This window comes from Cherax quadricarinatus, chromosome 72, assembly GCF_038502225.1.
Source record: "Cherax quadricarinatus isolate ZL_2023a chromosome 72, ASM3850222v1, whole genome shotgun sequence".
Classification (NCBI taxonomy): domain Eukaryota; kingdom Metazoa; phylum Arthropoda; class Malacostraca; order Decapoda; family Parastacidae; genus Cherax; species Cherax quadricarinatus.
The window spans coordinates 7,876,737-7,891,116 of NC_091363.1; the positions used below are offsets into that span (position 1 = coordinate 7,876,737).

General features: G+C 41.7%; 1 protein-coding gene across 1 annotated transcript in view; it reads right to left on the minus strand.

Annotated features, from left to right (window-relative positions):
- Window positions 1–11,301, minus strand: part of LOC128701318 (uncharacterized) — a 14,604-nt gene extending 3,303 nt beyond the window's left edge. The window contains exons 1-3 of the mRNA XM_053794982.2: window positions 11,163–11,301; window positions 4,614–7,134; window positions 3,460–3,616 (exon numbers count right to left, since the gene is read on the minus strand). Of these exons, the coding sequence (XP_053650957.1) occupies window positions 3,460–3,616; window positions 4,614–7,134; window positions 11,163–11,164 (2,680 nt within the window). The 5' untranslated portion in view covers window positions 11,165–11,301. The remainder of the gene's footprint in view (window positions 1–3,459; window positions 3,617–4,613; window positions 7,135–11,162) is intronic.
- Window positions 11,302–14,380: the final 3,079 nt, after the last annotated feature.

Below are 14,380 nucleotides of genomic sequence, written 5' to 3' on the forward strand. Positions count from 1 at the left end.
ACTCCTCCTCCCCAATTTGATATCCAATTTTTCTTTATCTAAATCATTTGACACCCTCATCACCTTACTCTTTTCTATGTTCACTTTCAACTTTCTACCTTTACACACATTCCCAAACTCATCCACTAACCTTTGCAATTTTTCTTTAGAATCTCCCATAAGCACAGTATCATCAGCAAAAAGTAACTTCTCCCATAAGCACAGTATCATCAGCAAAAAGTAACTGTGTCAATTCCCATTTTGAATTTGATTCCCCAAAATTTAATCCCACCAATCTCCCGAACACCCTAGCATTTACTTCCTTTACAACCCCATCTATAAATATATTAAACAACCATGGTGACATTACACATCCCTGTCTAAGACCTACTTTTACCGGGAAGTAGTCTCCCTCTCTTCTACACACCCTAACCTGAGCCTCACTATCCTCATAAAAACTCTTTACAGCATTTAATAACTTACCACCTATTCCATATACTTGCAACATCTGCCACATTGCTCCTCTATCCACTTTATCATATGCCTTTTCTAAATCCATAAATGCAATAAAAACTTCCCTACCTTTATCTAAATACTGTTCACATATATGCTTCAATGAAAACACTTGATCTACACATCCCCTACCCACTCTGAAACCTCCTTGCTCATCCGCAATCCTACATTGTCTTACCTCTAATTCTTTCAATTATAACCCTACCGTACACTTTTCCTGGTATACTCAGTAAACTTATTCCTCTATAATTTTTACAGTCTCTTTTGTCCCCTTTCCCTTTATATAAAGGGACTATACATGCTCTCCGCCAATCCCTAGGTACCTTCCCCTCTTTCATACATTTATTAAACAAAAGTACCAACCACTCCAACACTATATCCCCCCCCTGCTTTTAACATTTCTGTCATGATCCCATCAGTTCCAGCTGCTTTACCCCCTTTCATTTTACGTAATGCCTCACGTACCTCCCCCACACTTACATTCTGCTCTTCTTCACTCCTAAAAGATGGTATACCTCCCTGACCAGTGCATGAAATTACTGCCTCTGTTTCTTCCTTAACATTTAAAAGTTCCTCAAAATATTCTCGTCATCTACCTAATACCTCCCTTTCCCCATCTACTAATTCCCCTACTCTGTTTTTAACTGACAAATCCATACTTTCCCTAGGCTTTCTTAACTTGTTTAACTCACTCCAAAATTTTTTCTTATTTTCATTAAAATTTCTTGACAGTGCCTCTCCCACTCTATCATCTGCTCTCCTTTTGCACTCTCTCACCACTCTCTTCACCTTTCTTTTACTCTCCATATACTCTGCTCTTCTTATAACACTTCTGCTTTGTAAAAACCTCTCATAAGCTACCTTTTTCTCTTTTATCACACCCTTTACTTCATCATTCCACCAGTCACTCCTCTTTCCTCCTGCCCCCACCCTCCTATAACCACAAACTTCTGCCCCACATTCTAATACTGCATTTTTAAAACTATTCCAACCCTCTTCAACCCCCCCACTACTCATCTTTGCACTAGCCCACCTTTCTGCCAATAGTCGCTTATATCTCGCCCGAACTTCCTCCTCCCTTAGTTTATACACTTTCACCTCCCTCTTACTTGTTGTTGCCACCTTCCTCTTTTCCCATCTACCTCTTACTCTAACTGTAGCTACAACTAAATAATGATCCGATATATCAGTTGCCCCTCTATAAACATGTACATCCTGGAGCCTACCCATCAACCTTTTATCCACCAATACATAATCTAACAAACTACTTTCATTACGTGCTACATCATACCTTGTATATTTATTTATCCTCTTTTTCATAAAATATGTATTACTTATTACCAAATTTCTTTCTACACATAGCTCAATTAAAGGCTCCCCATTTACATTTACCCCTGGCACCCCAAATTTACCTACTACTCCCTCCATAACATTTTTACCCACTTTAGCATTGAAATCCCGAACAACCATTACTCTCACACTTGATTCAAAACTCCCCACGCATTCACTCAACATTTCCCAGAATCTCTCTCTCTCCTCTACACTTCTCTCTTCTCCAGGTGCATACACACTTACTATAACCCACTTTTCACATCCAATCTTTATTTTACTCCACATAATCCTTGAATTTATACATTTGTAGTCCCTCTTTTCCTGCCATAGCTTATCCTTCAACATTATTGCTACTCCTTCTTTAGCTCTAACTCTATTTGAAACCCCTGACCTAATCCCATTTATTCCTCTCCATTGAAACTCTCCCACCCCCTTCAGCTTTGTTTCACTTAAAGCCAGGACATCCAGTTTCTTCTCATTCATAACATCCACAATCATCTCTTTCTTATCATTTGCACAACATCCACGCACATTCAGACTTCCCACTTTGACAATTTTCTTCTTATTCTTTTTAGTAATCTTTACAGGAAAAGGGGTTACTAGCCCATTGTTATATATATATATATATATATATATATATATATATATATATAAAGTGGACTAGGGCTACTGGGTAAACCACAGTAAAAAAAAAAAAGAACCAAGATGTCTACCCCCCTGGGTGGTTAGTTAACCCTTTCACTGTCAAGACCCCTGATCCTGAACTCACTCTGTGTCGAAAAATATTTGGAAAAAAAAAAATGATTTTTTCTTACCAAAATCTTAAGAACATTTTTGTGTGTGTTTTTAAAGGATAAAAAAATGCGATCAGTACTTACTGAGATATAGAGACATGAAGTTGACAAAGTGAACTGCTTATGACAACATCAATAGCTACCGTTCACTCGGTTATATTATTTTTACTTTTATTCAATTTTTTCTTTTCTTCTTTAATATTTTATTTTTTTCAAGTAACTTTTGTGGCCTGTGAGACCAATATAATGCATAATGTATATATATAGTGGTATATATATAATGTATATATATAGTGGAAGGTTGACAATCATCTGGGTTTTCAGCACTATTTCTGGTATCCCTGGCATTGCTTTCGGTCACAAACTCCCAAAACCATGAGATTCATCTTCAGTGACACTTCAATTTGTGTTAGAGCTATCACTTGGAAAGGGAAGAGTCCCAATTTTCCGGGGAGTGAGGCATTCCTTACCGCTAGGCTTGGTGACCAAGGCGTACTGAATTAGCACTCCCACAATTATTAGCCTCCCCGATTTTTTTTATACTGTGCACACTGACCACACAGACTCATTCTCTCACATGTAGGTCTACCAGCTTTCTCCTGCTAGATCTGAAGCTGCTAGAATTTTGGCGTATTAATACATCACCAACACTGGCCCGTAAGCCGTACCTATACAGCACCGACAGTGAAAGGGTTAAAGACATTGCGAATCATTCATGACAAGTAGTTGTTGAGGCTCGATTCTCCATCCACTAATTGTGGCACAGTACTTGCCTTTCTTATTCACTAGAAAAAACAATACTGTAAAAAATAGTCACATCATAGCAAGGAAGTGAATATACCTGTGTTTACTGCTGTGGTATCTTGGCCTTGATGCTGACCATCAAGGCGGTGATGGAGGCTTGAGTTATGTAGCTGCCCATCATTATTCACTAAAGATGTTCTCACTGATGATGACAGGTGTATTTCATCAAGTTGACTTCCATCTAGGTCAGCCACCTTCAACAAATTTGCATATGAACTTAATGTAATAATCACTTAATTAATATGCGGTACAATACTTTAAACTAAAAAAAAATAAAAGCCTTCAGTGTGGCTGTAAATGTTTGTCTTCTAAATATTGCATAAAAAAAAAAATAGTATTGGTAGGTAAAGAGAATTGAATTTATGCAGGGGATGGATAATATATAACTATGTATTGTATGCCTAGAACATAGTGCCCTCAAAACTACTGTAAAACCATTTGTACATTTTATAACTAAAGCTTTAGCTTATCCTATGTTTTACCACAACATCTGTGCTACATCAACTTACATTCAGACCAGCTTCAACTCAATATTCCCTTCGTTTTCTTTTGTTCTGTAATGACATACAGCAAAAATGGATTACTAGCCCCTTGTTACTATCATAAGACCCTCAAGGGCAGTGCCTGGATGCTAGTGAAAGGCTTTTGGTTCAAGGAATGGGAATTATTCTCCCCTTCCTTGGATCGAATCTGAATGCCTCCCATTCCCCACTGTGGGTCTAGCACTTTCCCACAATTAACATGGATACTGATATAAGCCACTTTCCATGACAGTCATGTCTTTCAGGAAGAGGACTCTTAATCATTTCACAATGAAAATGTTAAGAAAACATTACAAGGATAAGAACAACTATGGAATACAGATGAAAGCAAAAAGCATATACTGTACCTAAGTAAAAATTTGTAATATTTACTTATCTTACATTTTCTTGATACAAGACTTCAATGACAAGACAGTAGTAATCCCCATCCCTTCCTTTTTGTGATTGATGTCTACCAACCCCTTACCTATAATTATACTGAATCAAGGAGGAGAATATGGATAATAATTATACTGAATCAGAATATGGATAAAAATTATACTGAATTAGGAAGGAGAATATGGATAATTCATGTTAGATACAAAAAAGCTTAGTAGATACATATTAACAGGAACAGATGAATAGATGAACGAATTATTAATACTAGTACCTGCTGTGTAGAAGCTGGCGTGGTGGTGTACATGATGTTGAGACCATTCGTTGACGGCACTGTGTGTGGGGTAACTTCTTCATCTCTACTGTTGATCATAATATATGTTGCATGATCCCCAATAGAAGATGTCACTCCTGGACCTCCAGCAGGTGTTGCTAAAGCCATGCCATATGAACAATTTACTTCATTTTCTTCTGAACCACTGATTGGAATGATTGATGGTACTGTTAAAGGGTTACTGCTGATGAAGATCCCATCTTTTGTTGAAACAGTGCCACTGAGACTTGCAGATTCCAGGTCAGATGGCAGCAATTGTTCTGGAATGAGATGAGCAGGTGTCCCTCCTGGCAACAAAAATTCTGTCAAGTCCTTTGATTTTACCTGGCTATCCCGGTCTTGCTGTTGGTGCTGTGAAACCTGTTGCAGCTGGTGCTGTTGTTTAATAGATTGAGATTTTTTATCATTGCGATGAACTTTGCGAATGTGAGATGTGAGATCAGCCTTTACAGCAAATGATTTAAAACAAAGAGCACAAGTAAAATGCTTTACTTTTTCATGTCGTTTTTTATGCCTTGTAACACACCGAGTAGTTCTAAACAATTTACCACAAACTTCACAAGAAAATGGCCTTTCTTGTTTATGAAATATCATATGCTCTAGCAAGTAATTACTATCCACATAACCTTTTCCACACACTTTGCATATATTAGGCCTCTCATTTGTGTGGTGTTGCAAAAAGTGATGTTGCTGATCCCGCTTTGCATTGAATCCCATCCCACACATTTCACACACCCAGGGTTTGTCCAAGTTATGCAACACTAGGTGCTTGGCTAAATTTCCTCTACAACTTAATACTTTGTTGCAGATGTAACATGTGTGGGGGTCCCGACTTCCTTGACCTGAAGGAGCCACTTTATATTCTCGCTGCCGAAGTGGTTTGCCATCTTCCCCTAACTTTCTCGCATATTTTCGTTTTTCAGTCTTCTCACGTGGTTTTGCTTTAGGACCAGGTTTTCTCTTGGTCTTTTTAATTGTATTCTCTTCTGGAGGGGTTTGAGGGGGTGTATCTCCTGGGTCATCAACCATTTCTTCTTCTATTTTTGTCATTGCTGTATCTGTTCTGTCTTTGTTCCATCTGCCTTCTGAATTGTTGTTCTGTAAGGTCTGAATAGTAGTTGTAGTTAATGACTTCAGTGAGGCAGTATCCTGACTTTTGACTTTCTGATGAGGTGTGGTGAACTTGAATAAGGCTGATGAGAGCTCTTGTACTGTGTGAGTCATATGATGCTGACTTAAATCTTTGGGTTGGGTGAAGTCTCTTCCACACACGGCACAGTTCCACGTTGTCTCACACTCTGCACCATCCTCCACATCTTGTTCTTGAATGTTTTGTCCCTCAACAATATAATGTGCATCATAATTTCTCTGAGGATCTCCCCTTTCAATCTTAAGTTCATATGTGGGTTCTTCAGGTTGTCTCAGAGGTGACATTAAAGCATCAACAGTAGACTGGGATGTTGTCGTTGTAAATGTTAAGCTGTTTGGATTTTCCGTGCAATCCTTCTCTTGGTGATACCCAACAGCTTCTGAGCTAGTGAATGCTAGGTTGCAGTAGGCACAAGTCCATACCACACTACATGGGGTATCATTCTTACTTTCAGATCTAATGGTTGGTCTAAGCACTTCACTCTCATGGTACTGATTAGAGCCCACACTACTGATGATATTATTCTCTGAAAGTTTTGTATGCACAAGACTACCAGCTCTTGTAAGCATACTAAAGCCATGTAGATGTTGTGGTATGCTCTCTACATCCTGTTCTGCAATAATGCGAACCATATCTAGACTGAGAGTGTCATCACCTAAGAGCTTTACTATGACCTGTGGGGGTAATTTGCGGCCACTTCCATTTACACTTTGGCAGTCAGGAGCTACCATTGATGTTACAACAGCATCTATTGAGGATGAAGTCACAAGGTTGCCATCAATAACTGCCTCATCAGATGTACTGACAATTTGATTCATATCCATGTGAGATGCTCTACTGGGTGTTGACGATCCTACAGCAGACATTGTAGCTACAGTGAGTGTATCGCTAGCAGAGATGGCAGCATCCCCAAAGGTGTTATCTGTGTTAATGCTTGCAGACTGAATAGTATTTGTTGTATTGAGAACAGACTCATTACCTGCATTTCCATTAGCATGAGATGTAACAGTCAATGTACCAGCAACTGAAAGAGGTGGTGCTGGAAGAGGTAGTGTCCCAGTATGAGACGTAGTTGTGAGAACTGTGGCTGCAGAGAGAGCATTGTTAACCAGAGCTGATGAAGCCAGAGCCTCACCCCCCGACAGAGTAACAGTGGTCAAAGTGTCTGTATCAGATACAGCAGTAGAATCATCATGTACCACAGAGGTCAACTTGAGGGTTGTTGCTGGGTCCTGTTGCAATTTGATGTGATCATAATGATCATACATAATGTGGTATTCTGCATCTTCCCCAACACCAGAATCTTGATACCTGTTGACATTCATGTACATTATACATATTTTACTTAAAAAATTACCAAATTTCATCACATTCATTCCATTCATGATGCTGCTCTAGTCTACAAAGTTACTTAGTTGATGAAAAATGTCCAATTTTAGTTCATGTGATACGGCAGCCTTACATAAAACCAACGAGAAAAAATAATTAGAGAAAATTTAAGAAGTTCTAAAGTACGAACTATAAGCATGAAATGACATGCAAAAAAGATATATGAAAGCTGTATATTTCATTCCTTGTCCTGCAACTGCTTTTTTAGTAAATTTACTGTAATATGCTACTAGTATGTTGCCCATGGCCTAGTAGGCAACACTCATGCTTCACAAACTGAGTGTCTGTGATTCAATCCCTGGCAAGGGTGGAAACATTGGGCGTGTTTCCTTACACCTGTTGTCCCGTTAACTAGCAAGCAAGTAGGTATCTGGGTGTTAGTCAACTGTAGTGGGTCGCATCCTGGGGAATAAGATTGAAGACCCCAATGGAAATAAGACAGACAGTGCCTCAATGATGCACTGCCTTTCTTGAGTTATCCTGGGTGGCTAACCCTCCAGGCTTAAAAATCCAAACAAAATCTCATCTTATCTTATGCTTGATGAAGAGGCTTCCAGAGCAGCAATCAAAATAAATTTTCCAATTTGTTGCATTTTAAAGAAAGGGTTTTCTTTAACAATTGTGGTACAGTATGATGCAATGCAACAATACAGTAATTGAAGTTATTTTTGTACTAGTGTTAATAATTGTGGAACACACCCTTTCAAGCTGTGCCAGTCATCCATGACTAATTACAGTGTCACATTACAAATACTGCATCTATCTAAATTCTCATCTATGTCTTTAATAATAATAATACCAATAATAATAATATCTTTATTTACTACAAGTACATGTACAAGGTATACAGGCTTAGGTGACATCAATGACATACTACTATATAAAAACCCGTTTGTTAGGCAGAGCATTTCGGGCAAATTAGGTCAGTTTTGTCTCAGGATGCGACCCACACCAGTCGACTAACACCCAGGTACCCATTTTACTGATGAGTGAACACAGACAACCGGTGTAAGGAAAGAAGTCCAACGTTTCCACCCCTTCGCCGGAAATCGAACCTGGACCCTCACCATGTGAAGCGAGCGCTTTTGCTACCAGGCCACGGGGCACCTAACTAGGAGTTTTTTTTTTCAATCTGTACACAAACTTTTAACTAATTCCCCATAAAGTTGATGTTCATTCTAAAAACAAGGTAAAAAATATTATTATTATTATTACTACTTAAGAAAACAAAGGAGGGTTAACATAAATGAACTGACCACATCCAACAAAAAGTCAATAAATATTGAAAACACTAGGGCATCAGAAAGGGTTTCACTGATCAAAATTAGTCTTCAAATGTATCAAAAATGTATAAAAATTCTCTGAGGGCATCCCATTCACTCACTGCATGAAAGTTCCATTCACTCAGCACTTTGTCCACCACAGTACCAGTCACCACTTCGTCCACCACAGTACCAGCCACCACTTCGTCCACCACAGTACCAGCCAGCACTTCCTCCACCACAGCACCAGCCAGCACTTCATCCACCACAGCACCAGCCAGCATTTCCTCCACCACAGCACTAGCCAGCACTTCATCCACCACAACACCAGAAACCACTTCATCCACCACAGCACCAGCCACCACTACATCCACCACAGCACCAGCCACCACTTCATCCACCACAGCACCAGCCACCACTTCATCCACCACAGCACCAGCCACCACTTCATCCACCACAGCACCAGCCACCACTTCATCCACCACAGCACCAGCCACCACTTCATCCACCACAATACCATCCACCACTTCATCCACAATGGCACCAGCCACCACTACATCCACCACAGCACCAGCCACCACTTCATCCACAACTACATCCACCACAACACCAGCCACCACTTCATCCACCACAACACCAGTCACAACTTCATCCACCACTACATCCACCACTTCATCCACCACTACATCCACCACAACACCAGCCACCACTTCACCACAACACCAGCCACCACTTCATCCACCACTACATCCACCACAACTCCAGCCACCACTTCACCACAACACCAGCCACCCCTTCATCCACCACAACACCAGCCACCACTAAATCCACCACAGCACCAGCCACCACTTCATCCACCACAGCAACAGCCACCACTTCATCCACCACAATACCAGCCACCACTTCATCCACCACAGCACCAGCCACCACTACATCCACCACAGCACCAGCCCCCACTATATCCACCACAGCACCAGCCACTACATCCACGACAGCACCAGCCACTACATCCACCACAGCACCAGCCACCACTACATCCACCACTACATCCACCACAGCACCAGTCACCACTACATCCACCACAGCACCAGCCACCACTACATCCACCACAGCACCAGCCACCACTACATCCACCACAGCACCAGCCACCACTACATCCACCACAGCACCAGCCACCACTACATCCACCACAGCACCAGCCACCACTACATCCACCACAGCACCAGCCACCACTACATCCACCACAGCACCAGTCACCACTACATCCACCACAGCACCAGCCACCACTACATCCACCACAGCACCAGCCACCACTACATCCACCACAGCACCAGTCACCACTACATCCACTACAGCACCAGCCACCACTACATCCACCACAGCACCAGCCACCACTACATCCACCACAGCACCAGTCACCACTACATCCACCACAGCACCAGCCACCACTACATCCGCCACAGCACCAGTCACCACTACATCCACCACAGCACCAGCCACCACTACATCCACCACAGCACCAGCCACTACTACATCCACCACAGCACCAGCCACCACTACATCCACCACAGCACCAGCCACCACTACATCCACCACAGTACCAGCCACCACTACATCCACCACAACACCAGTCACCACTACATCCACTACAGCACCAGCCACCACTACATCCACCACAGCACCAGCCACCACTACATCCACCACAGCACCAGCCACCACTACATCCACCACAGCACCAGCCACCACTACATACACCACAGTACCAGCCACCACTACATCCACCACAACACCAGCCACCACTACATCCACCACAGCACCAGCCACCACTACATCCACCACAGCACCAGCCACCACTACATCCACCACAGTACCAGCCACCACTACATCCACCACAGCACCAGCCACCACTACATCCATCACAGCACCAGCCACCACTACATCCACCACAACACCAGCCACCACTACATCCACCACAGCACCAGCCACCACTACATACACCACAGTACCAGCCACCACTACATCCACCACAGCACCAGCCACCACTACATCCACCACAGCACCAGCCACCACTACATCCACCACAGCACCAGCCACCACTACATCCACCACAGCACCAGCCACCACTACATCCACCACAGCACCAGTCACCACTACATCCACCACAGCACCAGCCACCACTACATCCACCACAGCACCAGCCACCACTACATCCACCACAGCACCAGCCACCACTACATCCACCACAGCACCAGTCACCACTACATCCACCACAGCACCAGCCACCACTACATCCACCACAGCACCAGCCACCACTACATCCACCACAGCACCAGCCACCACTACATCCACCACAGCACCAGTCACCACTACATCCACCACAGCACCAGCCACCACTACATCCACCACAGCACCAGCCACCACTACATCCACCACAGCACCAGCCACCACTACATCCACCACAGCACCAGTCACCACTACATCCACCACAGCACCAGCCACCACTACATCCACCACAGCACCAGCCACCACTACATCCACCACAGCACCAGCCACCACTACATCCACCACAGCACCAGCCACCACTACATCCACCACAACACCAGCCAACAGATTAACAGCACACCCAGCACCAGCCACCACTACATCCACCACAACACCAGCCAACAGATTAAACACCCAGCAACTCACATGTCTGGCGCCTGTGGCAGGCCAAGGAGCAAATATCACAGTATGTTCCTCCACAGCCACAGAGCATAGACCAGTTGTTATTCCTCAGGTAAACATTGTGGGTCTGGTGCGGAGGAGGATCAGTTGCTGCCGCTGTGGGATCCAACTTCACCTGAACGCCAGTTATGAGCTCTGAATCTAAAGACTACCATAATCACTATATTTACCTTACTGAAACCAAAAATTACTGTAAACAGTTCGCTATTACTACTAGTTTTATTCAGGTATAGATTAACATAAATATAGCTACATAAATTATCATGCACAGTAGCATATTTGTAGATTATACACAATACACAACTAGGATATCCCAAGAAAGTCAGACAGTGACTTATTTGCAATGGATGTCCATGTAATAACTTATTAAAACATTCAAAGAAGATATACTAGGAATAAGGTAAACTGAGTTATTTACATATATTTTATTTATTTTATTTTATTTTATTTAGTAATTTGAGCATACATACAGAGGTACAAAAAAATACAGGTAAGAGCAGCATGCCAAAGCCACTTATATGCATAGCATTACGGGCTGGCTTAAAATTAACTTAAGATTAACTAAGCAATGATGATATCAGTGATAAGACATTATTGTAAACAGATAACTATAAAGCACAAATGAGTATTACAAAGACAGGCCATATGGTTGCATGCATTGCTGTACATTCAGTCGAATGGAGTATTCTGTTAGATTGGGTTTTAGGTTTAACATTTATGTGATATAATTGTGAGAAACATTTAAGATATACAATTTATAAGGTTCAGTTATTCAGTATTTATTTGGTTTTGGGTGAGTAAGTGATCTTTGAGAAGAGACTTGAATTTATAAACAGGTAGTGTTTCTTTTATATTTACAGGTAATGAATTCCAGATTTTAGGGCCTTTTATGTGCATTGAGTTTTTGCATAGTGTGAGATGGACACGAGGAACATCAAAGAGTGATCTGTGCCTTGTGTTATGGTCATGTGTTCTGTTGAGGTTGGCAAGGAGATGTTTGAGGGGAGGGTTAATATCAGAGTTAAGTGTTCTATGTATGTAATAGGTGCAATAATAAGTATGGATGTTTTGTATGGTGAGTAGGTTGAGTGTTTTGAATATTGGTGGAGTGTGTTGCCTGTAGTGAGAATTTGTTATCATTCTAAGTGCAGCCTTTTGTTGGGTAATTAGTGGTCTGAGATGGTTAATTGTTGTTGAGCCCCATGCACAAATTCCATAGGTGAGATAGGGGTAAATAAGAGAGTGATAAAGGGCCAGGAGGGCTGACTGTGGAACATAGTACCGTATCTTCGATAGTATGCCTACAGTCTTGGAAATTTTCTTAGAAATTTGTTGTATATGTGTATGAAATTTGAGTCTATTATCAAGGTGGATTCCTAAGAATTTTCCCTCTGTTAGCTTTGTGATAAGTGATCCGTTTATCATTATCAAAGAGAGGATAGATCACAGTAATGCATGATCTATCCTCTTTTTGATGTACGTGTCTATAACTTAGTTTACCTTATTCCTAGTATATCTTTTAATGTCTTAATAATAATGTATTACAAGGACTCCAATGGAAATAAGTCAATACAGACACTCAGTGGAAAAATAAACACAGAAGCAGTATAATGTGATCCTTTACTGAGAACGTTTCGCCCGTACAGTGAGCTTTATTAAGTCACAAATATGTCAATAAAAGATGACATTATACTGCTTTTGTGTTTATTTTTCCGTTGTGCGTCGGTATTTTATACCAGTTATTTCCACGGAAAATCAGTGTGTGAGGCGAGTGCGTAGACAACCAAGTTACTGAGGCTCGCAGGACCCTATGTCTAGCCCTTATACCTGAAGTTTACCTGGCCGCGGGGGTCAACGCCCCCGCGGCCCGGTCTGTGACCAGTTCTCATGTGTACGAATGGTATATAATACCGACAAGATGAGAGTAAGACACATGTGCAACATCTGGGTATCTTTATTGTAGACGTTTCGCCATCCAGTGGCTTTATCAATACAAATTCTAGGACATAACTTAAAGACAGTAGAACTATGTACAGAAGATGAGGTAATCAGTCCCTCAACCTAGGAGTAGGTGCGAACAGCACCATAGTCGACTATGGTGCTGTTCGCACCTACTCCTAGGTTGAGGGACTGATTACCTCATCTTCTGTACATAGTTCTACTGTCTTTAAGTTATGTCCTAGAATTTGTATTGATAAAGCCACTGGATGGCGAAACGTCTACAATAAAGATACCCAGATGTTGCACATGTGTCTTACTCCAGACCAGTTCTCATGGTGGATCAAGGCCTGATCAACCAGGCTGTTACTGCTGGCTGCACGCAATCCAACGTACGAGCCACAGCCAGGCTGGTCGTATGGATTACGCTTGCTCTTCATGGTACTCTGCCTTGACAAAAAAAAAAAAAAAACTGAAAGACAGACTGCAAATCACCCAGAACAAAATAGTAAGATTCATCCTGGGCCTTGGTCCAAGAGAACACGTAGACCAGGATGAATTACAACAGTTGGATATGCTGAATGTTGAAGACAAATTAAAACAACTGAAGCTAAATCATGTTTATAAAATTGCTCACAAACAGTGTCCAGAATATCTTGCTGCCAATTTTGTCAAGGTTGGGAACTAAAGCAATCATAGTGCAAGGGGGAGAGAACACAACTTTGTAGTACCCACAGTCAGTGGCCAGGTTTCAAACACCTTTAATTGTACAGCAATAAAGGAATGGAGCAGACTGCCTGCACATGTCAAAGCCAGTCTTAGCATAAACCAGTTCAAGAAGAGTGGCAAAAGGTGTCTGATGAATGTAGCTACAGAAAAGGAGGGGGATGATTTTTTATTTTTTAGCTAACACACGTGTAATTTTACCTTATTCCTAGTAATGACCCTCGTATTGTAGATAGTATTAATGACCCTCGTGTAGTAGATAGTCTTTTTAGTATGATAATAATGTGGAAAATACTGTATATATTTTCCAGAAATTCAGTATTTATATGTAAATAGATGGCCATACTGTATTTAATAATATTTATGTCATAGAAAACGGAAAGCCTGCGTCTGTGCAGACGAGACTCGCCATCTTGGTTTTTGAATTTGTATTAGAAACGTTGGTGTAATGGGAAGAATTTTTCGTGCTCTAGAGGTTAAAATTGTGCTGACACCTCTCAAATAGGAGGCGAAATTGG